The sequence below is a fragment of the Ovis canadensis genome, chromosome 13, assembly GCF_042477335.2.
Source record: "Ovis canadensis isolate MfBH-ARS-UI-01 breed Bighorn chromosome 13, ARS-UI_OviCan_v2, whole genome shotgun sequence".
NCBI lineage: Eukaryota > Metazoa > Chordata > Mammalia > Artiodactyla > Bovidae > Ovis > Ovis canadensis.
The window spans coordinates 80,606,986-80,631,777 of record NC_091257.1 but is presented as its reverse complement, the minus strand read 5'-3'; the positions used below and the strand labels follow the sequence as shown (position 1 = coordinate 80,631,777).

General features: G+C 50.8%; 1 protein-coding gene across 12 annotated transcripts in view; it reads right to left on the bottom strand.

The window, feature by feature from the left end:
* EPB41L1 (erythrocyte membrane protein band 4.1 like 1) overlaps nucleotides 1-24,792 on the bottom strand; it is a 133,420-nt gene that overhangs the window by 94,054 nt on the left and 14,574 nt on the right. For 11 of the 12 annotated variants that reach the window (XM_069548480.1, XM_069548481.1, XM_069548470.1 and 8 more), the window contains one exon: nucleotides 22,043-22,094. The exons of the other annotated variant lie outside the window; for it this stretch is intronic. Coding sequence is in view for 2 of the 11 variants with exons in the window: in XM_069548467.1 (XP_069404568.1) it covers nucleotides 22,043-22,094 (52 nt within the window). In the remaining 9 variants the exon portion in view is untranslated. The remainder of the gene's footprint in view (nucleotides 1-22,042; nucleotides 22,095-24,792) is intronic. 12 annotated transcript variants of the gene reach the window in all.

Here is a 24,792-nt window from a genome sequence, read left to right as displayed (position 1 = left end):
TATCAGTGAAGGCCAGGGGCTACATTCTCTGACGCCTGCCTTGTGGGACACCGCTGTCACACTGCAGTAGGGTACACTGCCTCCCCTAAGGGCCATCCACCATGGAGAATCTAGTGATACAGTCTCTTATGCCCCTCCCCAAGTGTTAATCACTCAGTCGCGTCTGACTCTTTGTGACCCAATGGACTATAGCCCACCAGGCACCTCTGTCCATGGGATTCTCCAGGCAAGAATACCGGAGAGGGTTGCCATTTCCTTCTTCAGGGAATCTTCCTGACCCAGGGATGGAACCCAGGTTTCCTGTATTGCAGGTGGACTCTTTACCATCTGAGTCACCAGGCAAGTTCCACGCCCCTCCCCAACTACATCATAATTAGATCTGGGTTCCCCCTGGCCCTTCTTCCATCACAGAGGTTGATGGTATAATTTCAGCAGTAGCTGGGGTCCACTAATTCAGAGAGACCCCTGCTATTGGTCACTGTGGTAAGTAGAATAAAGCTCCCCCCACCCCCACCAACAATGACCATGTCCTAGTCCCTAGAGTCTATGAGTACATTACCTCATATAGCAGAAGGGACTTTGTACATGTGATTAGGTTAATAATTTAGGGATGGCTAGATTATCCTGGATTATCCAAGTGGGTCCAATGTAACCACAGAGTCCTTATAAATAAAAGAGAGAAGCCATGGAGTGAGTATCAGAGAAGGCCGTGCAACAGTGGAAGCAGAGGTTGGAGTGATGCCACTGCTAGGAGAGGGCCACAAGCCAAGGAATGTGGGCAGCCTCTAGAGGCTGGCAAGGGCAAGGTACAGATTCTCCCCTGGAGCCTCAAGAAGGAACACAATCCTGTCAACACCTTGATTCTAGCCCCATAAGGCTCACTTTCAGACTTCTGACCTCCAAAACTATATGGTAATTTAAGTTGTTTTAAGCCTCTTAAGTGTGTGGCAAATTGGTTACAACAGCAATAGAAAATTAATACAGCCTTGGAGCCCACCTTTCCCTCCAGGATTGAAGCCCTCAGTGAAATTCTCAAGGGCCAGTCAGGGAGATTCCTAGGCCTAGAACAAACCTCAAATCATCCCTAGGGAACAGGCCAGAGAGGCACCTGGGGGGAAACAGCACCCCAGAAAGAGGGATGGTTCTGGGAGAAAAGGAGAAACTAACAGCTCCACTCCAGGAACTCAGCCCCTTGACCACATTCTCAGGTAGGGACACCGGTCCCCATCAAGCAGACAGTCCCCAGGGGTAGGCTAGCTCCGCTGGTAGGCAGGGAGAGACTTCCGGAAGGTGGAGCCTGGGTGCTGGCCTCAGCTCAGTCTGAATCACTCAGTAGCTTCCTCTCCCTGAACCACTGTCCACGTGTCTCAGCAGCTCTCAAGTGCCAGGCTGAGTGCATCCACACTTTACACAGATGCTAAAGCTCCATGATGACCTTGTGAGGTAGTCACTCCCATCATGCCCATTTAAAATATTTGTTTATTTATTTGGCTGTGGTTGCGGCAGATGGGATCTTTCACTACAGTGGGCTGGCCCTACGTGGTGGGTTCCTCTCTAGTTGCGGCATGCAGGCTTAGTTGCCAGAGGCTTAGCTCCCCCACCAGAGATCAAACCCACATCCCCTGAATTGGAAGGCAGATTCTTAACCAGTGGACCACCTGGGAAGCCCCAGTCATACCCATTTTACAGCCAAGGAAATGGACTCAAGCAGTAGAGAAGGGAGCATGGTTTGAACCCAGGCAACCTCACTCCACAGCCATACTCTGTCCCCATCTGAGAGTGAATGAGGGCCTGGACACTAGGAACAGGCTCTTCAGACCTGCAAGGAACCCACAGCAGTTCCTGTCCCATCACCCTGGACGCTGGGGCTGCAAAGTGGCACAGCAGTTGGTCAAGAGTTACCATCTGAAAGTCACCCACAGCATTTGACCCAAAGTCTCCCTTTGGGGCCCCACCCTAACAGACATCATCTGAAATACAGAAAAAAAACACTTTAGGGCATGTTCATTGCTGTGTTACTTAAAAGAGCAAAAACTGGAAACAACATGGCTGTCCATCAACAAGAACAGAGGCAAATAGATCAACATCTTTAATGGAATCCTCTGGAACAACCCTAAAGGGGGGCTTTGCATACACCATTAAGTGAAAAACGTAGGGTGGTCGTGAAGATGTACTGGGGCGAATGATGGCTGGAAGGAAACACACCAAACTCTCAACAGTACTCAAAAGCAATTTTTTCCCCTCTTCCTGTTTTCTGAAATCTCTGTACTGTTATTACTTTGATTATTTTTTTAAAGGATTATTAAAAAGAAAAATTCAGTAATTGCAATGGAGCCCTCAGGACCCCACACTGAGCAGTCAAGGAGACGAGGGGGAACAGGCCAGGGAGGTAGTGGGGAAGCTGAAAAGAAGGGTGGGGTGTCTTGGAGATGAGGGAAGAGATGGAAGTGGGGATCCCCAAGGTCAGTGTGGCCTGGAGGCGCTGGTGACACAAAGCTTGCCCCCATGTCCCCAACAGCATTCACAACGCAATCCAGGCACCAAGAGGAATCAGCCATCCACCCCCACGTATTCCTCAATGAGGAGTCTAAGAGTGGCCAGTGTCCCCACGAGCAGCAGGCCTTCCAATGCAAACTAGGCACCAGGAGAAGCAGCGACGCACCACCCCATGGCCCTCAGCTCCCAGCCCAGCTCGAGCAAAGCAGAGAAGGCCTCAGGCAGAAGAGCCTGGCCAGGATTCTCTCCTGTCTCCAGGACAAGGCTCTCCTGGGCCATAGAGGAGACAGCTGTTGTTTAATCCCTAAATTGTGTCTGACTCTTCTTCGACCCCATGGACTGTAGCCTGCTAGGCTCCTCTGTCCATGGGACTTCCCAGGCAAGAGCACTGGAGTGGGTTGCCATTTCCTTCTCCAGGGGATCTTCCTGACCCAGGGATCAAACTCGTGTCTCCTGCATTGGCAGGCAGATTCTTTAGCACTGAGGCACAAGGGAAGCCTTCCTGGTCCATAGTGAAATGAAGTGAAACTCACTCAGTCATGTCCAGTTCTTTGCAACCCCATGGACTATACAGTCCATGGAATTCTCCAGGCCAGAATACTGGAGTGGGAAGCCTTTCCCTTCTCCAGGGGATCTTCCCAACCCAGGGATCGAAGCCAGGTCTCCCTCCCTGCAAGTGGACTCTTTACCAGCTGAGCTACAAGGGAAGCCCTCCTGGGCCATAATCACTCACCAGTTCTGTCACCTGTTCCCACGGGGATCACATTCTACACAAGCATGCACGCGGGGGCAGGCAGGCACGCACGCACACACACACACACACACACACACACACTCGCTTCTCGGCCCTTCCCTCAGCCTCTCTGAGGCCCATCCTTAGATGCTGGGCCTCCTTGGTATAAGCAGACACCCCCCACACCCAGAGTCAGATCACCAGCCAGCTTTCTTCACCTGAAAACCTCCTTCCTCTGTCCCCCCACCTCATCACAGACCCTGGGCAAACTTGAGAAGAGGAGGAAAGGACCCCCAGCAACTCACATCCCACTTCACTGTCCCAGCCCCAGCATTAATCCCTGCCTCCTGCCACACCCAGGGCAGGCCGCGGCCAAACTGGGTGGAGGGAGGCTGGGCCAGAGAGCTAAAATGCCAAACCAGGCACTGAAGGCCAGTGACCTAAGATGCCACCTCTGACCCTCAATCTAGCGAGTCAACAAGAAGCAGGGCCGAGTCACTACCAGCGATCGCCCATGACACCCTCATTCTGAGAAAACAGACCTTCCTTACGGCTGCCCACAGCATACACGCGGGGACCACCCTCCCAGTCAGCCTGTGCTCGTGAGCATGGCCGGCAGAGACAAGGCCAGGACCAATGAGCTGCCCCCTTTCCTGCCAGTGAGCTCAGCCTTATTACTTTGCTTCATTTTCAGCTCATCTGAAAGAGCCTCATTTGAAGTCCAGGGAGGATCTTAAAAGTGTTATTCAAACATTAGCTTTGACACGCGGCCTCCCCTCCTCAGACATCACCCGCCCAAGGCAACGCTTTGCTGCCTGCTTTTTGGCACTGCTGGGGAAGAGCAGCGGCTTCAATCTGCCACGTGGCACCACGGGCCCTGCCACCTCCAGCCCTCCTCAATCTGGACTTTCCCCAGCTCCCTGCCTATTTTAGAGGAGGGACCAGGGAAGGGACTCGGTATTTCCCGTATGGCAGGCGTGCCATCTTGTTCAACCTCTGCCACAGCCCCAAGGGTGGCATTATTATTGCTACGTCATTGAAGCAGAAACTGAAGCTGAGCACCCCAGCCAAGGTCACCTCGCTGGCACATAGCCAGATGAGGCCAGGAACCCAGGACTGCCGAGTCCCATGGCTTTTCCAACCCCTCACGCCTGCCCCAGCGTGCTCTGCCCTGACTGCAGCTCCGCCCCGCCCTGAGTAGAGATGGGCAGCCATCCTTAGCTACCCCGTGGCATACAACCCCAAGCCTGGGCCCAAGTGGAAGAGACAAGAGGGGGCTGCAAACTTTGGGGCTTCTAGAAAAGGAAAAATGAAAAAATGAGACAATGCTAAGAGCTGGTTGCAACGCCCCATTCTGCTCTGCATCTTACAGGGGCACCTACAAAAAAGAACACGATCAGAGCTCAACAAGAGGCCAGGTGGGAGGATGGGAGGTTGAAAAGGAGGCGATATGGGCTGTGCGGTTAGGGAAGTCAGAGCTAGAAGGCCTTGGTCTTTACAGGTAAAGAAACTGAGGTACATGGAGGGGAAGGGACCCACCCAAGGCCACAAGTGAGTCTGTGGCCATACCAGGTCCCCTGACCCATAGGTTAGTTTTCCCAGATCTGGAAGAATGAAGGGCCCGGAGCAGATGCTGCTTGGGATAAATGAATACTGAATGAACCAGGGGGCCCATCACCTCCAGAGCTGAAGAAGAGGAGCACAGAAGCCTACGCAGCGCTTCCATGGGGACCCCAGTCTCGCTCTAGTCTCTCACTTCCACGGAGAAGACAGAGAAGACGTAGGCAGGAGGGAGGCCCCTCCATTCACCAAAGCTCAGGCTCTACCAGGAGCCAATCACAGCCCCGGAAGGAGGCAGAAACTTTGGTTCCCCTGGCAACGCAGACAAAGGCCTCTGCTCAGCACAGCAATCAGCTGGAATAGGATGCAGACCATATTCCACCCATTCACTCAGGGCTCTCCGTTCCTTTTCTTATAAGGAGGGAAACACCCCATCCTTTTGGTTTTAGCTCCCGACCTCCAGCCACACCTCTGGGCACATCTCAGATCAGGAGGAGGGGTAGGGATGGGCCTGTAAATTGGGGGCTTAAGGCAGTAGTTGAGCCCTATCCTATCTGGGGGCAGGGGGTGCTTCCCAGGTGGCTCACTGGTAAAGAATTCATCTGTCAAAAAAAAAAAGAATTCATCTGTCTCTGCCAATGCAGGAGACTCAGGTTCGATCCCTGAGTCGGGAAGATCCCCTGGAGGAGGGCATGGCAACCCACTCCAGTATTTTGCCTGGAGAATCCCCATGGACAGGGGAGAGTGATGGGCTAAAGTCCATGGGGTCACAAGAGATTCAGATAGGACTGAGCAACTTAACAGTAACAACACCCACCAGCCTATCTGCGGGGGTCCTCTCTTGCCAGGTGTGTGCCCCTGAGTTGAGCCGGGGGCCTATGTGGCCTCAGCACATCAAGCCCCCCACCCCAGACCACTCCCCAAGAGGCCATGCCAGCTGCCTGGCATGGAGCCACAGGAGTGCCAGGAAGGGTGGCACATGGCCCAGCCCAGCCCGAGCACTAATTCACAACTGGATCTGAGCACATCTCATCAGCTTCCTCCTGGAGTCTCATTTTCTCCATCTGTAAGGTGTAAAATCTAAGACCTACGGTTCTTTGGAAGAATGGCTCCCTGTCCACACTCACCAAAAAATGTCTGAGGAGAGGACACAGGAAGCAGCTTAACTTACACTACTTTCAAAAGGTTGCCTGGGGGACTTCCCTGGTGGTTCAGTGGCAAAGACTCCAAGCTCCCAATGCCGGAGGCCCAGGTTTGATTTCTAGTCAGGTAACTAGATCCCACATGCTGCAACTAAGACCCGGCACGGCCAAACAAATAGATTAATATAAATGTTAAAAGAAAACAAAGAAAGCAAGGTTGCCTGGCCCTTGGTCCAGAGTCTGGAAATACATAAAACACTCCCATCCACTGGAATTGTCTCTTTGTACACACCTTGAGAAGACGAAAGAAAATCATAAGAAAACTGATGGACTCTGAAAATAGCTTCCTAATACAACCTCCAGCTCAGCCACCTCCAGGCTAAGCCAGAACATCCCCGCTCCCTCATCCAGACTCCAGCCCAGCAGGGACAAGTATGTGCAATGTCCCCATAGAAGGATCCCTTGTCACTCAGGGAGGAGTCAATTATTCAGAGATTTCAGGAAGACTTTCCACATCGAGAGTCAGAACAAAAAGAGAGGTTTTTCAGGAAGCTTCTTAATTCTCAGAAAAGTCTAACTATTGGGTCCAAACCTATGTGCATTCACTATGCTTTCAGCTCTGTGATTCCTCAAGCACCTGACAAAAAAAACCTTAAAAAAAAAAAAAAAGATAGTAGAAAAGGGCATTCCCTGGAGGTTCAAGGGTTAGGCTTCCAAGCTTTTACTGCAGAGGGCTCAGGTTCAATCCCTGGATGGGGAACTAAGATCCCACCGAAAAGGAAGAAACCCTGTAGCCCTCCAGGATACAGCTGCTTCCCTCACCCCATCGCCCCACACCCATCAGTCCCTGCACTTGGTCCACTCCTCCTCGTCACCCACTCTCTTATCTGTTCCCTCTTGTCCTTCCAGGCACCCAAGTTTAGGCCCATCCTTTCTCAGCAGGGCCACCCAACAGCCTGCCCACTGGCCTTTGGGCTGCAGCTTTGCCCTTCCAACCCATCCTCCCACCTCCAGAAATCAGATCACATCATTCCCAACCCATCACCCTGCAGTGGTCCTCATAGCCGTCCAGACAAGATGCAACTCGTGGCCCATGTGCTGCAGGTTCTGGGCCTGTCTGTGGTCTCCTTTGTTTTTCTTCTTGTCCCCAGCGTGCACAGCAAACTTCCGCCACTCCAAAGCACCCTCCTATTTCACATCTCTGTATTTTTTTCTTTGCATTTGTGGTTCCCTCTGTCTGGAATGCCCTTTTTGAAGCCCCCAACGTTGGATGGAGATAACAGCTGACTTTCCTGAAAGCTCAGTGCTTTCAGAGAGCGCACCAGGCTCTCTGCTAAGCCCTTTGCAGGCACTACTTCATTTATCCTCACCAAGACCCTATGAGGCAGGTACTTAATGCAGCCTCTTTACGGGTGAAGAGAAATGGGATCTGAGATGTGAATGAAGCTGGAAGAAGTCACATGGTTGACAAGGAGAGGTGCTAGAATAGAGATCCATATATCTGACTCTGCTTTTGTTCAGTTGTTCAGTCGTGTCTGACTCTTTGCCACCCCATGAACTACAGCACACCAGGCTTCTCTGTCCTTCACCATCTCCCGGAGTTTGCTAAAATTCATGTCCGTTAAATCGGTGATGTCATCCAATCATCTCATCCTCTGTCACCCTCTTCTCCTCTTGTCCTCAGTCTTCCCCAGCATCAGAGTCTTTTCCAATGAGTCAGCTCTTCACATCAGGTGGCCAGAGAATTGCAGCTTCAGCTTCAGCATCAGTCCTTCCAGTGAATATTCAGGGTTGATTTCCTTTAGGATTGACTGGTTTGATCTCCTTGCTGTCCAAGGGACTCTCAAGAGTCTTCTCCAGCATCACAGTTCAAAAGCATCAATTCTTCGGTGCTCAGCCTTCTTTATGGTCCAGCTCCCATATGTATACAACTACTGGAAAAACCATAGCTTTGACTACATGAACGTTTGTCAGCAAATCTGATTCGTAGGTGGCCCCAATCCTCTGTGCCCCACCCACAGCCAGGAACAGTGCCACTATGGTAGGGAACAGAAAACACAGTTTGTCCCCAGCAGCGACCCTTCCTTCTGGGCCTTTGGGAATAACCTGCCTCCGAATGCCTCTGGGGAGGGCCAGCCTGTTCCTGTCTGAGTTTGCCTCCAGCCCTGCACTCCCACAACTACACAGCACAACCTCTTCAAGTATACAAAGAGTCTGAGTCCCCAGCTCAGGAGCAGAGCTCTGGAATTAAAATTACTGGCCCATCACTGACTTTCAGCAATGTTTTTTTTTTTTTTTTAATAAATTTATTTTCATGTATTTATTTATTTGGCTGCTCCAGGTCTTAGTTGCTGCATGTGGGATCTAGTTCCCTGACCAAGGATTGAACCTGGACCCCTTGCATTGAGAGCATGGAGTCTTAGCCTCTGGACCACCAGGGAAGTCCCTCAGCAATGTTTTTCAGGAAGTCAAAACTCTGGCTTAGGACCAGGGGACCACCACAATCTGGTACCAGCTCATCTTTTCAACCTTAATTTCTCCCTGCATCCCTGTCCCCATGCATGTGTGTTTTAACCACAATACACTGGTATTTACCACCCTGCCGTGTTGGTTCTCACTAAAAGTTGCCATTTACTAAGCACCTCCTACGAGTCATGCCCTGAGCTAAACACTTAACTAGCATCTTGTGTCCCTAAAATTCATTCATTCAATTATCCAACACATACCTACTTAACATCTTTTAGGTGCCCTGCAATGTGGAGTGAACATGAGGTTAAAAACAGAAGACAGGGACTTCCCTGTGGCCCAGTGGTTAAGAATTCGCCTTCCAATGCAGGGGACGCATGTTGCAGAACTGAGATCCCACATGCCACGGGGCAACTAAGTCTGAGTACCGCAACTACTGAGCCCGAACCTTAGCTAGAGAGACGCCCAGGCACCACAACCAAGATCCCACAGGACACAATTAGGACCGGATGCAGTCAAATAAATAAACAAATGCTTTTTTAAATATAATAAAAGATAAGTGGTTACAAACTGTGATAAGTATCATGAAGAATTATGAGGTGGAGGTAGAGAGCAGTGCAGTGGGGCTGGGGAGGGAGGTAACTAACCAAAGTGAGTTGTAAAGAATGAGAAGGATCTCAGACAGCAAAAAGCCAGGGAAAGAGAATTCGAAGCAGAAGGCATCAGTTCAGTTCAGTTCAGTTCAGTCACTCAGTCGTGTCCGACTCTTTGCAACCCCATGGACTACAGCACACCACGCCTCCCTGTCCATCACCAATTCCCAGAGCTTGCTCAAACTCATAACCATCGAGTTGGTGATGTCATCCAACCATCTTATCTTCTGCCTTCTCCTGCCTTCAATCTTTCCCAGTATCAGGGTCTTTTCCAATGAGTCCGTTCTTCACATCGGGTGGCTAAAGTATTGGAGTTTCAGCTTCAGCATCAGTCCTTCCAGTGAATATTCAGGACTGATTTCCCTTAGGATGGACTGGTTGGATCTTCTTGCAGTCCAAGGGACTCTCAAGAGTCTTCTCCAACACCACAGTTCAAAAGCATCAGCTTTCTTTATAGTCCAACTCAGCTTTCTTTATAGTCCAACTCTCACATCCATACATGACTACTGGAAAAACCATACCTTTGACTAGATGGACCTTTGTTGGCAAAGTAATGTTTCTGCTTTTTAATGTGCTATTTAGGTTGGTCATAGCTTTTCTTTCAAAGAGCAAGCGTCTTTTAATTTCATGGCTGCAGTCATCACCTGCAGGTCCTAGGATAGGGAAGGATTTGCTAAATCAACAGAGAGAAGAAGTAAATGAGCCAGGCTCAGGATGGCAGTGGCTAGAGTAAGCCCCCCTCTGGGTACATTCTCTCCTTCTGCTTGAGCCTGATAAGGGTAGGCCAGATTATAGAGAGAAAAACCCTTCGGATGGAGACAGGCTACTTGCTAGCATGTTAGCTGATCTTATCACCATCCCCAGGAAGCAAGCAAGGCTTGTGGCCCTCATTCTGTCCCTCAGAACCAGAGGCACTTGGTATGCTGAGTTGCCTAAGGGTAGAGAGAACACGGCAACACGGCGGAGCTAGAACTAGAATCATAGTACGTGGCTGTTTGAGGATTACTGGGCTGAGACCCTGCTGTACTGATGAAGACACTGAGGTCCGAGAAGAGAAAAGGATGTGCCCATGTTCACATGCTGAGTAAGCGATGGAGCTAGAACCAGGAGTCCCAGCAGCTTCCGCTTACGAGCTTGCCACGCAGCCTCCCTTGAGAAAGACAGCCAAGGGGACAAAGGTGAGGCTGGCCTTGGCGGGGGTGCGGGGGGGTCAGGGGAGGAAGGCAAGGACAGGGCAGCCCTGCCTCCTTCCTCCTGCCCCTCTCCAGCTCCCAGCCCTCCCACTGCCTGCGGGTGCAGCAAAACCTGCCAAACCAGTGCCTGTGCCCGGGCAAGCGGCAGGGCACAGAGTTAGAGGCACAGGTAGGCTGCAGACACCAAGAGCTAAAGGCCACGGTGGCTTCCCTGGATTAGGACTCTGCGCTTCCAGTGCAGCAGGCCGGGCTCAATCCCTGGTTGAGGAACTAAGATCCCACATGGCACAGTCAATAAAAGAGAGAGAGCTAAGAGACAGGGAGGACACAGAGCAGCTCCTCTGAGACGTGCCAGCCAGGCCACATGGGCACTGCCCCAGGGCCAGCAGTGAACCAGTCTGTCACCCAGAATCAGCCACAGCTGGCCATCTGGCACAAAGCCCTGCCCTCTGCTTCCCCCTCTTGCTCCAGACACTCAAATGTAAGCTATCAGAGCCACCAGGACAAGAGACCCAGGAACTTACCTGGGAGGACAGGAAGCAGGAAAACGTCTCCCCTCCCAGCCACAGCCACCAGGATTAAGTCCCGCCACTCCTGGCCTTGTCGGGGACACACATGCTCTCAAGGGACATCCTGCCCTCCCCCCAGCTGCAGTGACCAAGTGCCAGGAGATAGCTGAGCACAAGTCATGACTGTTGGGGGTGGAGGTCAAGACACGGGCATGCCTCAGTAGCTCTGGAGCCCTGAGACTATTGACACTTGACTCTGCTCTGTACCCCTGGGACTCCAGACACTCTGGAGCCCTGAGACTCTTGCGGACCTGGGAAAATCTGCCCTCTGGGGCTTCAGTCTTGCTGCCTTTCCCATGGGGTCGTTAGGTCAACTCCATCGTTTCAGGGAGCCTTGAAATTTTGCTCTCACCCCCACCATCACTGCACCTCTCACCACCTCCTGCTCAAAGGAAAACATAAGAGGTTACCCCCATCAGTGTGCAGGGCCCCCACTGGACGGGGCTGGCCTCTATGCCATGGGGCACCTGGCTGGAACCTGTTCTGTCAACACTAGTGCCAGCCAGGATTGTGGGGCCCCCTGGGCAGAGTATGAGGGAATTGATCATTCTATCAACTTTTCCCAAGTGCTCAGAACCCAGTTCAGAAACCACTCTCAAGGCCTGTAAGACCCAGAAGCCACACTCTCAGCAAGAAGGACCTCCGACATCAGTCTGGGCCTTTGATCTTGGGACACATGGGTCAGGCAGGCGCCCCACAAATGTCGGGGACAATCCTCATATCTCAACTGAAGGCAAAAGGAGATGATGAGATGGTTAGATAGCATCACTGACTCAAGGGACATGAACTTGAGCAAACTTGGGGAGGACAGGGAAGCCTGGTGTGCTTCAGCCCATGGGGTTGCAAAGAGTTGGACACGACTTAGGGACTAAACAACAACAACAAATTCTCATATCTCAACCAATCCCCTTCCTTGGTAGATGGGGAGAAGGAGGCCCAGGGAGAGGCAGGGACCGGCCCAAGGTCACACAGCAAGGCCACGGCAGAGGTGGAACCTCCACCCAGACCTGACCCCCAGCCCAGAGCTTCCAGCACCTGCCGCCTCCTAGGGCACAGATGATTTCCCAAATTCAAAATCATGCATCCCACAGAGGAATCTAGAGACACCTTCCTCGCCACTGCTTGGAAACTGCCAGAGACTGGTACAAAGTTCTGCTGTTCGATACAGATCACGTGTATACCTGCTGTGTTCGCGTCTGTGTCCCAGCACATGGGTCCGTGCATGGAGTACAGCGCGAATTCAGTGCAAACTGGATGCCAACTCAAGGCTCAGTGGAGGGCAGTTACCTGGCAGTCTAATGGTTAAGACTCCATGCTGCCACTGCCAAGAGCCTGGGTGCAATCCTTGGTCAGGAAACTAAGATCCCACAAGCCACGCAGGACCACTTAAAAAAAAAGGGGGAAGGAAAAAAAAGACTCAATGGAGGAATTAATCCACTCCGAGGCCCAAGCACTGAGGGTGGGAGTAGAGCTGGGGGTGGCAGAGCAGGAAATAGCAGAGAGAGGCAGAAAAAGCTCAGGATCCAAGCAGGTTGTGTAGAACAAGCAGGCACACTGTGAGCCCACAGCTTCAGAAATCCTGGGCCCCAAAGCGAGACAGGTCTCCCCCAATCACCTCGAACGTATGGACCTGAAGACTTGTGTACGTGTTCCTGTGACTTGGCAAGGCCACCAAGCCAGCCACTCTGTCATTTATTCGGTCACTTGCTCCCTTGCTCTCCAAAACTTACAGGCTGAAAATCAGTGGCTGAAAATCAGTGTCAGTAACAGTTGTCTCCCATTTGCCAGTCAGTGCTGCCAGAGCCAGAGGCTGATCCTCACAGGACCTCTGACCAGGAGTTGAGCTCCTAAAGCGTGAGGACTTGAGCTGAAATCAGTGGCAACCCACTTCTCCTAAGACTCACAACCGCATTTGTAAAATAGAGATGGTGATGCCTCTTTGCCCTCCTTTAGGGAATGCTCTGAAAGTCATATACAGTGATGGATGTGAACATGCCTTGTAAATTGTAAACTGCCAAAGAGATATAAGAGATTATTCATAACAATAATATTGTCATCACTAGCCTCACTGGCCTCCAGATAACTTTGTTGTTCAGTGGCCAAGTCGTGTTCGACTCTTTGCGACCCCACGGACTGCAGCACACCAGGCTTCCCTGTCCTTCACTACCTCCCAAGTTTGCCAAAGTTAATGTCCATTGAATCAGTGGTGCCATGCAACCATCTCATACACTGTCCTCTTCTTCTGCCTTCAGTCTTTCCCAGCGTCAGGGTCTTTTCCAATGAGTTGGCTGTTCGTATCAGGTGGCCAAAGTATTGGAGCTTCAGCTTTAGTATCAGTACTTCCAATGAGTATTCAGTGTTAATTTCCTTTAAGATTGACAGGTCTGATCCCCTGACTGTCCAAGGGACTCTCAAGAGTCTTATCCAGCACTACAGTTCGAAAGCATCAATTCTTTGGCACTCAGCCTTCTTTATGGTGCAGCTCTTACATTAGTATGTGACTACTAGAAAGACCACAGCCTTGACTACACGGAACTTTGTTGGCAACGTGATGTCTTTGCTTTTTAACACAGTCTATGTAGTTTAGAGGTTGTCATAGAGAATTCCAACCTCTAAATGTCAGTGATCATCATCATTATTGCCACCAACAATAATTAACACCTATCAGTTGAAAATAGCAACCCACTCCAGTATTCTTGTCTGGAGAATCCCATGGGCAGAGGAGCCTGGTGGGCTACAGCCCATGGGATTGCAAAAGAGTCAGACACGACTGAGCAACTAACACATAACACATCAGTTATGAGACACTTGACTCGGACACTTGTATCTCAGGCACAGTCCTCTGCTCGTTGCCTGCTTTCTCCCATTTCAGCTCCATAACCTCTGAAGTGAGGACTATTATTGGGTCCATTTTACAGACGGCAAAGCTTAGGCACACAGCAATGAAGTATCTCATTGAAATCCACACAGTAGGTGGTGGAGCAGGGGTCTACACCCAAGTCTATCTTAGTCTGGAGTTCCAGCTCATTCTACTGCCTGGTGGAAGCCTGTTGCCTTGTTAAAGCTACTCCCCATTTACCAAAGCCTGTTGTGGCCCAAAGTGATATGATCACTTCTCTGACCCTTGTAGGAGGAACCCCTGACATGGGTAGGACTGGCTGATTCTGTCCTCCCTGTCTGACAAATGAGGCAACTGACTTCCAGGACAACTTGTCAACCATGTATTTTAGGCCACTGATCATACTACCGCAGGAATATAACGGACTTAGGAGAGTGGATCCAGTGGGGGAAACTGAAGCCCGGAGAGGGAAAGAGACATGCCCAGGTCATTCGTCCAAACCTTTCCCAAGACTTGTGCATATGTAAAACACACATATGAAAAAAAGCAGTGTGGGGTTTCCTTGGTGATCCAGTGGTTAAGAATCCACCTTCCAACACAAGGGACTTAGGTTCAATCTCCGGTCAGAGAACTAAGATCCCATAGGCCACAGGGCCACTAAGCCATGTGCTGCAACTAAAGAAGCCCTCACATGCCTCAACTAGAGAAAGCCCACACCCCTCAACGAAGAACCAGCACAGCCAAAACACAAAGAAAAAGAAAAGAAAGCAGTGTCTACTCTTCTAGTTTTCTAATGCTGCCCCCCCCCACCCCCCACCCAATCCCACCTTTGCATCCAGGGCCAGCGACTGCCACCACTTTCCTAGTCTTAGTTCCCAGTTTAGCAAACAAGGAAACTACCTTGGCCAGTAAAGAGTTCTAGAGGCCAACACAGCTGCCCCAGGACCACATAAAGCCCAGGAGGCCAGTCTCCGTGCCCTGCTGGAGGTCTGGAGGTAAAGATGGTGCCCACACTGCATTCACAGGGTTGTGCCACCATCACCACTAATTCCAGAATCCTGGTTATTCTTAGCAAGCCCCGAGCTGTAGTCCCCAGCGCTCCTAGGAACACAGGGCTCCTCCCTGGTTTGGCCCAGACGCCACTTTTCTGGGAAAGGCCAGGGTGCCCCTAGGAAGAACTTCTCTGTGGCAGAAGTGGAGCAAAATGTAAACACTCAGCGGACACTGTGTTCCAGTTAGTGAAACAAAGTTGCAGACTGTCTGGGAAAGGGGCCCACACATGAGGCCAGCCCAAGCCCGTGTCTCTTCCTAGCCTTGTCTCTCTAGCTGCTCTCAATGCAGCGATTGTTTAGGTGCCTGGCCTCAGTTTCCCCACGTGCAGGCTGAAACGTGAGCCTCTAACACCTTACAGAGGGATCCCTCCTAACAAATGGCTAATCTCTTCCACCTTGTCAGGAAAAAAAGGCCAACCTCTTATGTCAGCGGAGATTGGCAAGAACAGCAGTCTGGGGCTGGGCTAGGGAATGCTCAGATTTAGAACTGGTGAGGAAGGTTTTTTTCTGGGGCCTCAGGAAGCTTGGGAATGTGTGAACTGGGGACATGACTCCCACGTTTTGGGCCGAAAAGGGAGTCCCAGAGTCAGTCCTTAGAGCCATCAGCACTGGGCAACAGGAAGAAAGATCAGGATTCACTGGTTTCTGTCTTCTACCTTTGCTGCCACTCATTAGCTGTGTGAGCTTGGAGAAGTCACTTACCTTCTCTGAGCCTCAGTGAACCCATCCACAGAATGGGGATAAATATAGCCTCTGTGCCTTCCCCCTCAGGATTATGGGGAAAATCTGATAAGATGACGAATAGAAAAGTCCTAGTCCCGCCCCATGAAAGAATTCCCCCACCCTTCTCCACCTCTGTTGCCCCTAGAGAAATGCTGGAATCCCTCCAAGAAGAGTTGGAAAAATCCAGGGATCCCAGAGACAAGAGGGGCCACAGAAGGAATGCTGAACATCTGTGTCCTGTATGGATGACATTTGTGAAGCCTGGCCCCTCTCCCCGAGACAGCCCCTCTAGCTCTCAGGCAAGCCAGGGACAACAGTCTGTATTCACATCGGGAAGAGGCTGAGGGGCAGACAGGGGAGCCAGAATCAGCATTTCTGAGCCATCAAGGTAACAGGAATTGCTGGACGAGAGCAGGGAGGAGGCTGTTGGTGGTCAGGCAGGGGAGGGGTGTCCTCCTGTTGAGTCTCCTCCACCTCCATCCCTCCTGCAAAAACCAATGATGTCACCTTTCATGTGACAACTCGAGCTGTGTCATTTTCTTCCTTGGTAAATGGGGGTGATAAAGCCTCTGACACACCGTGAGTCCAGTTCAATAAATGTGCCTGTCATTCTCCCTTCCTTTGAAACCTGGGAGACTCCCGGTACCAACATCATCTTCCTCCAATTTTCCACCTGAGTTATTTGAAGAAAAAATCTGAAGGCACTTTCAGGACAGAGCCCAGGCTCTGAGGGCATAGTCCATCTGCTGACAAGGTGGATGAGATCCGCGGTGTGTGGAAGGGGCAGGGGGAGGGAAAGAGGCCTCTCTATGGGATAGAGGTCCATGGGGAGGGAATGGAGAGTCCTACTGCTCACAAGACTCTTTCCAGAAACAGTCCTCGTTCCTTGAGCTCGTTCTGCCTGGAGGGAAGCCTCTCCTCTGAGCAAAGGACTGCAGGGGAGCACTCTTCCCATCATTTGCCCCCAGGAATGAAGGACTGACACCTGTGGGTGCCCACATGGCCTTTCCCACCCTCTACATGGCACCTGGGAGAAAAGGTACGGGACCTGGGCATCCAGGCGCAACTGGAGATGATCAGACCTCTTCACGTCTCTGAAGAGAATAACACGGAATGGGGAGGGAGTGGGCTTCTGTGAAGCCTGAAAGATGGCTGGCTTCCCTGCCCCACCCCAGCTCTTTAGTTCTGGCCAGACTGAACCACTCCAGCTTTTCCCTTCCAACGCCTTTTCCCAAGCAGCTCCCTCTCCTGGAGAGCCCTCCCTGAACCCACTGCCCCAGTCCAGCCCCTTCCAAAGCCTAGAGCCATGCCTTCTCCTCCAGGAAGCACATTCTGGCTGCTGGGCCCCAGGGCCCAGGCTGCCCCTTTCCTCCAGGTGTCAGTTTCCCATCCCTCTCCAACGGTGATCTGCACTCTTGGCTATGTCTCGGCCACACCTGCACACATTGATTTCCCCTCTGGGGGGCACGGAGCTCACAGACATGAACTCAAATGCCACCTTTGCCACTTGTTAGCCACCTGATCATGGGACAGTCACTTCTCCTCTCTGAGCCTCAGTTTCCTCTGGAAAATGGTGAGAATAATCATACCCATTCCATAGCGTTGTTGCAATTAAATGAGACAGTGACCATTCAGGGCTCAGGACAGAGCCTGGCACAGTGTGGGAGCTCAGGAACGTGACTTGTTTGCTGTGGTGACCTTTCGGATAGGTTCATGAATGATTTTCCTTTGCATCTCCTGAAAGGCCTACCACAAAATCGTATGCATGCTTAGTCACTCAGCCATGTCTGACTCTTTGTGACCCCATGAACTGTAGCCTGCCAGGATCCTCTGTCCATGGAATTTTCCAGGCAAGAATACTGGGGTGGGTTGCCATTTCCTCCTCCAGGAGATCTTCCCAACCCAGGGATTGAATCTGGGTCTCCTGAACTGTGGACAGATTCTTTACCGACTGAGCCACCAGAACCATATACCAAATGGATTTCTATGCAGGTGGATCTGCAGGCACCCTGAGGAAGCCTTTCCCAGTGGCACAGTACAGGGTAATCTGGGCTTGGCTGCCTCTGCAGGTCACAAGCTGTGTCACGGAGCAGCACGCAAGTAGACAGAGAAGCCACTTGAACTTCTGATCAGAGGCAATGGACATAGGATCAGAGGGTGGGCTCTGAAGTCAGACTCCTTGAACTTGAACCCGAGCTCCTCCTCTTACTCAGTATATGACCTTCACTAGCTGTGCCTTGGTTTCCCCATCTATAAAATGGGGAGAGTAATTGTACCTACCCAAAGGAGCATCTGGAGGATTAAATGAAATTACACATGAAAAGCAATAGAGGGACTTCCCTGGTAGTCCAGTGGCTAAAACTCCCCACTCCCAATGCAGGGGGCCCAGATTTAATCCTTGGTCAGGGAACTAGATCCCACACATCGCAACTAAAAATTCACATGTCACAACCAAAGATCCCTCATGCCAGAGTGAAAATTGAAGATCTCACATGCTATAACTAAGACTCGGTGCAGCCAAGTAAATAAATACTAAAAAGAAAAGAAAGGGAATAGAACATGCTCATCATAAGGAAAGTAACTCAATAAACATTACCTATTGTTTTCATTGTTGATATCTGTATTCCTGTCACTGAAGAGGAGGGGCTATGGTTCCGTGCAGGCCTATAAGCTGCTCACTCTCCTATAACCCAAGATTCCACGAATATGCTTGCATATTCTCATGGCTCTGTCTGCCAGCAGCCTTCCACTCCTTCTTCTAACGAGAGCTCTGCTCCTCCATTTGCTACACAAGGAGGCACTTAACCCAGGCCTGGCCACTATAGGGAATGGCCCTAATCCCCTAGCAACAATGACTGAACCAATCAGAATCCTTCCCTTGGGTTGATATATAGATCCTAGTAGAAAAACTACCATCATTCGAAAACCTAAGATCATGGCATCTGGTCACATAACTCCATGGCAAATAGATGGGGAAAAACTGGAATCAGTGACAGACTTTATTTTCTTGGGCTCCAAAATCACCGCAGATGGTAATTGCAGCCTTGAAATTAAACGACGCTTGCTCTTTGGAAGAAAAGCTATGACAAACCTAGACAGTGTATTAAAAAGCAGAGACATCACTTTGATGACAAAGGTCCACATAGTCAAAGTTATAGTTTTCCCAGTAATCATGTACAGATGTGAGAGTTGGACCATAAAGAAGGCTGAGCACTAAAGAACTGATGCTTTCGAATTGTGCTAGGGAAGACTCTTGAGAGACCCTTGGGCTGCAAGGAGATCCAACCAGTCAATCCTAAAGGAAATCAACCCTGAATATTCATTGGAAGGACTAATGCTGAAGCTGAAGCTTCAACACTTTGGCCACCTGATGTGAAGAACCTACTCACTGGAAAAGACCCTGAGGCTGGGAGGGCTTCCCTTGTAGCTCAGCTGGTAAAGAATCTGCCTGCAATGCAGGAGACCTGGGTTCGATCCCTGGGTTGGGAAGATCCCCTGGAGAAGGGAAAGGCTACCCACTCCAGTATTCTGGCCTGGAGAATTCCAAGCACTGTATAGTCCATGGGGTCGCAAAGAGTCAGACACGACTGAGCAGCTTTCACTTTCACAGAAGCTGGGAAACATTCAGGGCAAGAGGAGAAGGGGCAACAGAGGATGAGATGGTAGGATGGCATCAAACAGACACGAGCTTGAGCAAACTCCAGCAGATAGTGCAGGACAGGGAGGCCTGGTGTGCTGTAGTCCATGGGGTCCCAAAGAGTCAGACATGACTTAGTGACTGAACAACAACAACTTTCTGTTTGGGTTGCTAAGCTAGGGCAGTGGTCAGCCAGTTCCTCAGAAGGACAGAGGAGAGACAAGCTGTGATGGAGACAGATGGAGCATCTACCTGGTTTCTCATCCTACGATACCATGAACTGCCCAGGATCCATTCAAGTCCTTTTCTGGTTTAAGTCACTTTGAATAGAGCTTTTGTCACTTGTTTCCAAAAAAGCCAGGTCCAATTATATAGGCCCTAACCAAGACACAGTCTGAGCTGGCCGTGGGCAGGGCAGGGCAGCAGCGGTATTAAGGCTGCTCCTGTGTGTTCCAGCACAATCTTTATTATCTGCGCTACAAAGGACAGTCTGCAAAGCATGTTCTCATGAATCATCCTGATCCCATGGTCTTCTGACACTGCCTCCCAGAGCCCTAGGAGCCTGCAGAGGCACCTCCAAGAACACCCATAGAGAGACTTTCCTGGTGGTCCAGTGGTTAAGAGTCTGCCTTCCAATGAAGAGGACGTGGGTTCAATCCCCGGTCAGGGAACTAAGATCCCACAGGCTGCAGGGTAACTAAGCCTGAGCACCACAACTGGAGAAAGCTGGCATGCTACAGCGAAGACCCAGCACAGCCAAAAGAAAAACCAAAACAGCCATGGAACAAAGGGCAGTAAGGAGGGCAGCAAGATTCTAAGGAACTGCTGCAAACTCAACCACAGTGGTTCTGTTTCAAATGCTTATATATCAGGATTCTGCTGCCTCCAAAGATGTGAAATACCTGATTCTAATGGATGCTCAAAAGAGCATTAAGAGGTAACTAAGGCTGATGTGTCCATCTCCATTCTCCAAAAAAGAAAACCGAGGCCCAGAATGGGGAAGTGATGAGACCAAAGTCACAGAGCAAGTCAGTGTCACAGCAAAGACTTGAATGCAGGGCTCTGGACTCGCAGGCAGAATGAATTCCACTGCACCAGGCTGCCTGTGAAAATCTATCATCTCTCATACTTCCTGTGTCTTCTGGTAAACTGATGGCAGTTAATATCTTCTAGTGCATGCGTGCCAAGTCACTTCATTCATGTCCAACTCTGCGACCCTATGGAATGTAGCCCGCCAGGCTCCTCTGTCCATGGGATTCTTCAGGCAAGAATACTGGAGTGGGTTGCCATTTCCTCCTTCAGGAGATCTTCCTCACCCAGGGATCGAACCCAAGACTCTTGCATCTCCTGCATGGGCAGGCACGTTCTTTACCACTAGCGCCATCTGGTTCTATAGTCTCACCTTTCTCAGATCTGGCCCCTCCAGGACCGCCTGCCTCTGAACATGGCTCCTTAGAGGGCTTCCAGAAGCTCAAGGAACTTGTGGAATAAATGTTACGACAAAAACTCGACCCTCTTCTCCACCATACACACATACACTCAGTTCCCCTTCTCCCCACCCATTTGCCCAAATGTCAGGCAAAGCCCAGCAGGCCGCCTCCCGGGAACTCGTAATCCACCTCCTCTGTCCAAGCTGTGCTGTGACTGCAGACAGAGGATTCCTTGTTCCCAGTGCTTCCTGCCCAGCGACCTCCATGGGGCCCGTGCGCTGGCCGGAAAGAGCCAAATCATTCCTTTCAACTGGAGCTAAAGCCACCTGAATCCCTGCCACCCCTGGGAGCAACATGCTCCCAGCTCTGTTTGACATTTATTCTATCTGCCCTGGTCTGTCCAGCCCCACCTCAACACCCACAGCCGCTGCTGCCTACACACACACACACACACACACACACACACACACACAGGAGTTCCCCTAAGGGTACAGAGGTGCTTTATGTCTAATCAAAAATCAAAACCAGAGTGGGATGTCCCTGGTGGTCCAGCGGTTAGGACTCTGCGCTTCCACTGCAGGAGGTGTGGGTTTGATCCCCAGTTGGGGAACTATCATCCTGCATGCTGCATGCGCGAGGCCAGAAAACACACAAAGAAAACAGAGGATTCTAGAATGACGACATCACAACCCTGACAGTTGTGCCTTACTAATAACCCCACAGTGACACCTGCCTATTACTCCGCGATCTCCCTGACCAGTATAACTTCTTGGCTCAGTTCCCTCTCCACGACCTCACCCTGCCAGAGTCACCAGGAGGTGGAAAGGGGCTTTGACACGCCCCAGGCCAGTGGTTTGTGAAGTATCTTGCACAGAGCTAAGGACAGTTCCATGGCATTGTTGGGGGGCTTCTAGAAGCTGAGGAATTAGCCAGTTAGAGTCCCCCAGGCTCACCCCAACTTTGACGATGGCTGCAACTCCTGTACTGTTTTGTACAGTGAGATTCTTTGGGGTTCACTTGAAAAGGAGATTTCACTGCTGGAAGATTTCAAAGCAACTCTTTCACCCTGACTCCACCTCTGCCCTACCCTGACAATGTATATAAGACCTCGAGGCCAACAGAGAGGGAGGTAGCTGCCCAAGGTCATGTACCAATCAGTGGCAGAACCAGAATGAAAACACTCCCTTCTGAATCTAGTCTACAAACTCCAAGAGGTTAGCAAAAGAAAACCAGGGCCTCAGGTCAGCGGATCTAGCTTCTAGGTTCAAGGTCACTCGCCCCCAAGCATGGTGGATGGAGAAGCGATTTGGACAAAGCACGCTGCCTAACACAGAGGCACTTAACGAATACCCATTTCAGTCCCTTCCTCAAAATAAGCCCAAACCAGAGAGAACTCTCAACACTGCCCCCGTTTTTCAGGCCCACCAGGAATCTGTAGCCTAGACAAACTCCCACCTCCCCAGCAGTAAAATACATTAAAATAACCTGAGGGCTGAAAGGTCAATTTGTCCAACCTGAGCAGAGGAGGCTGGGCCTCTGGAACACTCACCCTGGCTCCGACCACACCAGCTTCCCCGGGCGGAAGGACGGCAGTCAGACACCTGGAAGGAGCAGACAGTGTTAGCACCTCCGAACTGAGTTTGTGGACCCAGCATGGAGTTGGAAACTGAGAGGCTGGCATTTGACTCTCTAAGGAACCTTCAGGAAGTTGCTGAACCTGTTACACAGAAAGGCCCGTGTGACTCTGCGGAGCCAAAGGGAAAGTAACAAATATGAAACTGGAGCGGCCTGCAGGGCCCAGGCCAGGAAGGGCCTCTGAGGGTAAGGTAAAGAATCCAGACTCGAGAGTCTCAAAGCTACGGGAAACCATTGACCTGCAGGGTTGAGAATGGACTGAAAACCGGCAAGAGCAGCTTTAGGCGTGTGAGTTGGAGGCTGCTGTGGTTGTCTGGGGGCACATGATAAGGACCCAGGCTGGGGTGGTGACAGCAGACCTGGAACCTGGTGGCTGGATTCCAGAGCTCTTTGAGCAGTGGTATCCCCAGAAATGACCTTCCCAGGTAGCACCAGTGGTAAAGAACCGGCCTGCCAATGCAGGAGACCTAGGAGACTCGGGCTCAGTCCCCGGGTGGGGAAGATCCCCTGGAGAAGGAAATGGCAACCCCCTCCAGTATTCTTGCCTGGAGAATCCCATGGACAGAGGAGCCTGGCAGGCTACAGTCCATGGGGTCGCAAAGAGTCGGACATGACTGAGCAACTAACACTTTCACCTTCTGCAGCCACACAGAGTTGGTTTGAATTCTGGCTTTATCACTCTCCAGCAAGTGGCTGGGAGCCTCAGTTTCCTCATTTGGAAAACAGGAGTAAGAGCATCCACTTTCAGGGCTAAAGGGAGGATTCAAAGAGATGCTGCCTGTGAAAAACTCAGCATAGCTCCCTATCACAACAACCCAGGAGATAGCAGCTCCCATTTCCAGATGTGGACCCTGGGACCCCAGAAGGTGAAAGGACTCACTGAAGAGCATTAGAGAATCCATGCTGGAGTGAGACCCAGAGTTCAGGTTCTTACCTGCCAGGTTATACACTCATTCACCATTTGGGTTCCTCCCTGTGGCTCAGACAGTAAAGAATCTGCCTGCAATGTGGGAGACTCAGGTTCAATCCCTGGGTGGGGAAGATCTCCTAGAGAAGGAAATGGCCACCCACTCCAGTATTCTTGCCTAGAGAATTCCATGGACAGAAGAGCCTGGGGGGCTACAGTCCATGGGATCACAGAGAGCTGGACACGACTGAGTGACTAACACTTACTTTTTAGATGAAGACGTGACTAAACATTATAATGACTTGACCAAAGCCATAGAGGGAATTCATGGTAGAAGAGGGATTTAAACCCAGGCCTTCTTGATGAAAAGCCCGTGATCTCCCCTACAGTTATCCAGAAAGTAGACATGATGGTGGAAGAAAGTAGAAGCTTCAGATTTCAGGGCCCTTTAAACCTGGAACAGGGACAAATGCAAACCAGGCAGATGGAGAGAGGGTGGTGATGAAGCCACCTTGAGAGGAAACCAGAAGGAGCTGATGAAACAAAAGCTTCTTTCTCAGCAGCCCTCACTGGGGACCGGGCAGGAGAGGAGAGGCTGACAAGCAGGGCCATCCGTCCTGCCAGGGCTGAGCTGAGGGCTGGATCTAAACAAACAGACACAGTTCCAGCTTGGCCCCCAACTTGTTGACAGATCCTGGAGAGGTCACACACACACACATACACACACTCAGCTCTCTGTTTCTTTAGCTCAAGAAGGAGACAGTATACTGAATGGTGTCAAGATCCCTTCCAGCTATGGAAGACTAGTCATAACCATTCCTCATGAATGCCAGACTCTCTAGCTCAGGCTCTGCTCTCACAAACCCCCAAAGGGGGCCTCTTAACAGTGGCTCCCATATTTCCACAACAGGCATGGGAAACCTTGCATTCAGCCTCTGGCTATATAGCCTGATCACTTTCCCTCACCTTTCTCATCTGTAAAATGGTCTCATATCTTTAGCCTGATCAACTATGGAACCTGAAGAACCAAAGAGCTTCCCCAAAGTCTAGCAATCCCCCCAAGGTACTGAACAAAGCATCCCCGCAGTGCCCACCCCAAGTCCCACCCTCAAGCTCTTTTAACTTCTCCTTTCCCTCTGGCCCCTGTCCCATCTGGACCAAAGGAAACACCAAATCCAAGCTCATGGATGCAATACCAGTAGCAATAGCTCTGAAGACTAGCAGTAGAAGCAACCACGGTCGCAGCTAAGACTCGACTGTACATATGTGCCAGGCACTGTGCTGGCACAAGAGCTGCACCTGGATTCTATCTTAAGTAATCCCCTCCATCAACGAGGTAAATCTCACCCTTAGTCTAGATTTACAGATGAGAGACTAAGGTTCAACCAAGTGAAGTGATCTGCCCAAGGTCACACTCAGAGCAAGTGAGTAGCATGGCCACCCAGACACAGGCTCTTCATTTGGCACTAGAAGTCCTGCTCTTATTCTTGAGGCTGTGGAGTTATTCAGGGTAACATTCCACCATGGGGTGTGGACCCAGATATAGGGGGGCAGTGAGTAAGGGGATATCTGGCCTTTACTCTCACCCTAAACCTCCCCAAGTATCTAATCTTTGCAGTTTTGTATTATTATTCCAACATGTCCAACTCAACTCTCAGGCTAGAACAGTTTTTATCCAATCAAAATATAATGCAAGCCAAATATGTAATTTAAAAGTTTTCAGTAGCCACATTTAAAAGAGTACAAAGGAACAGGTG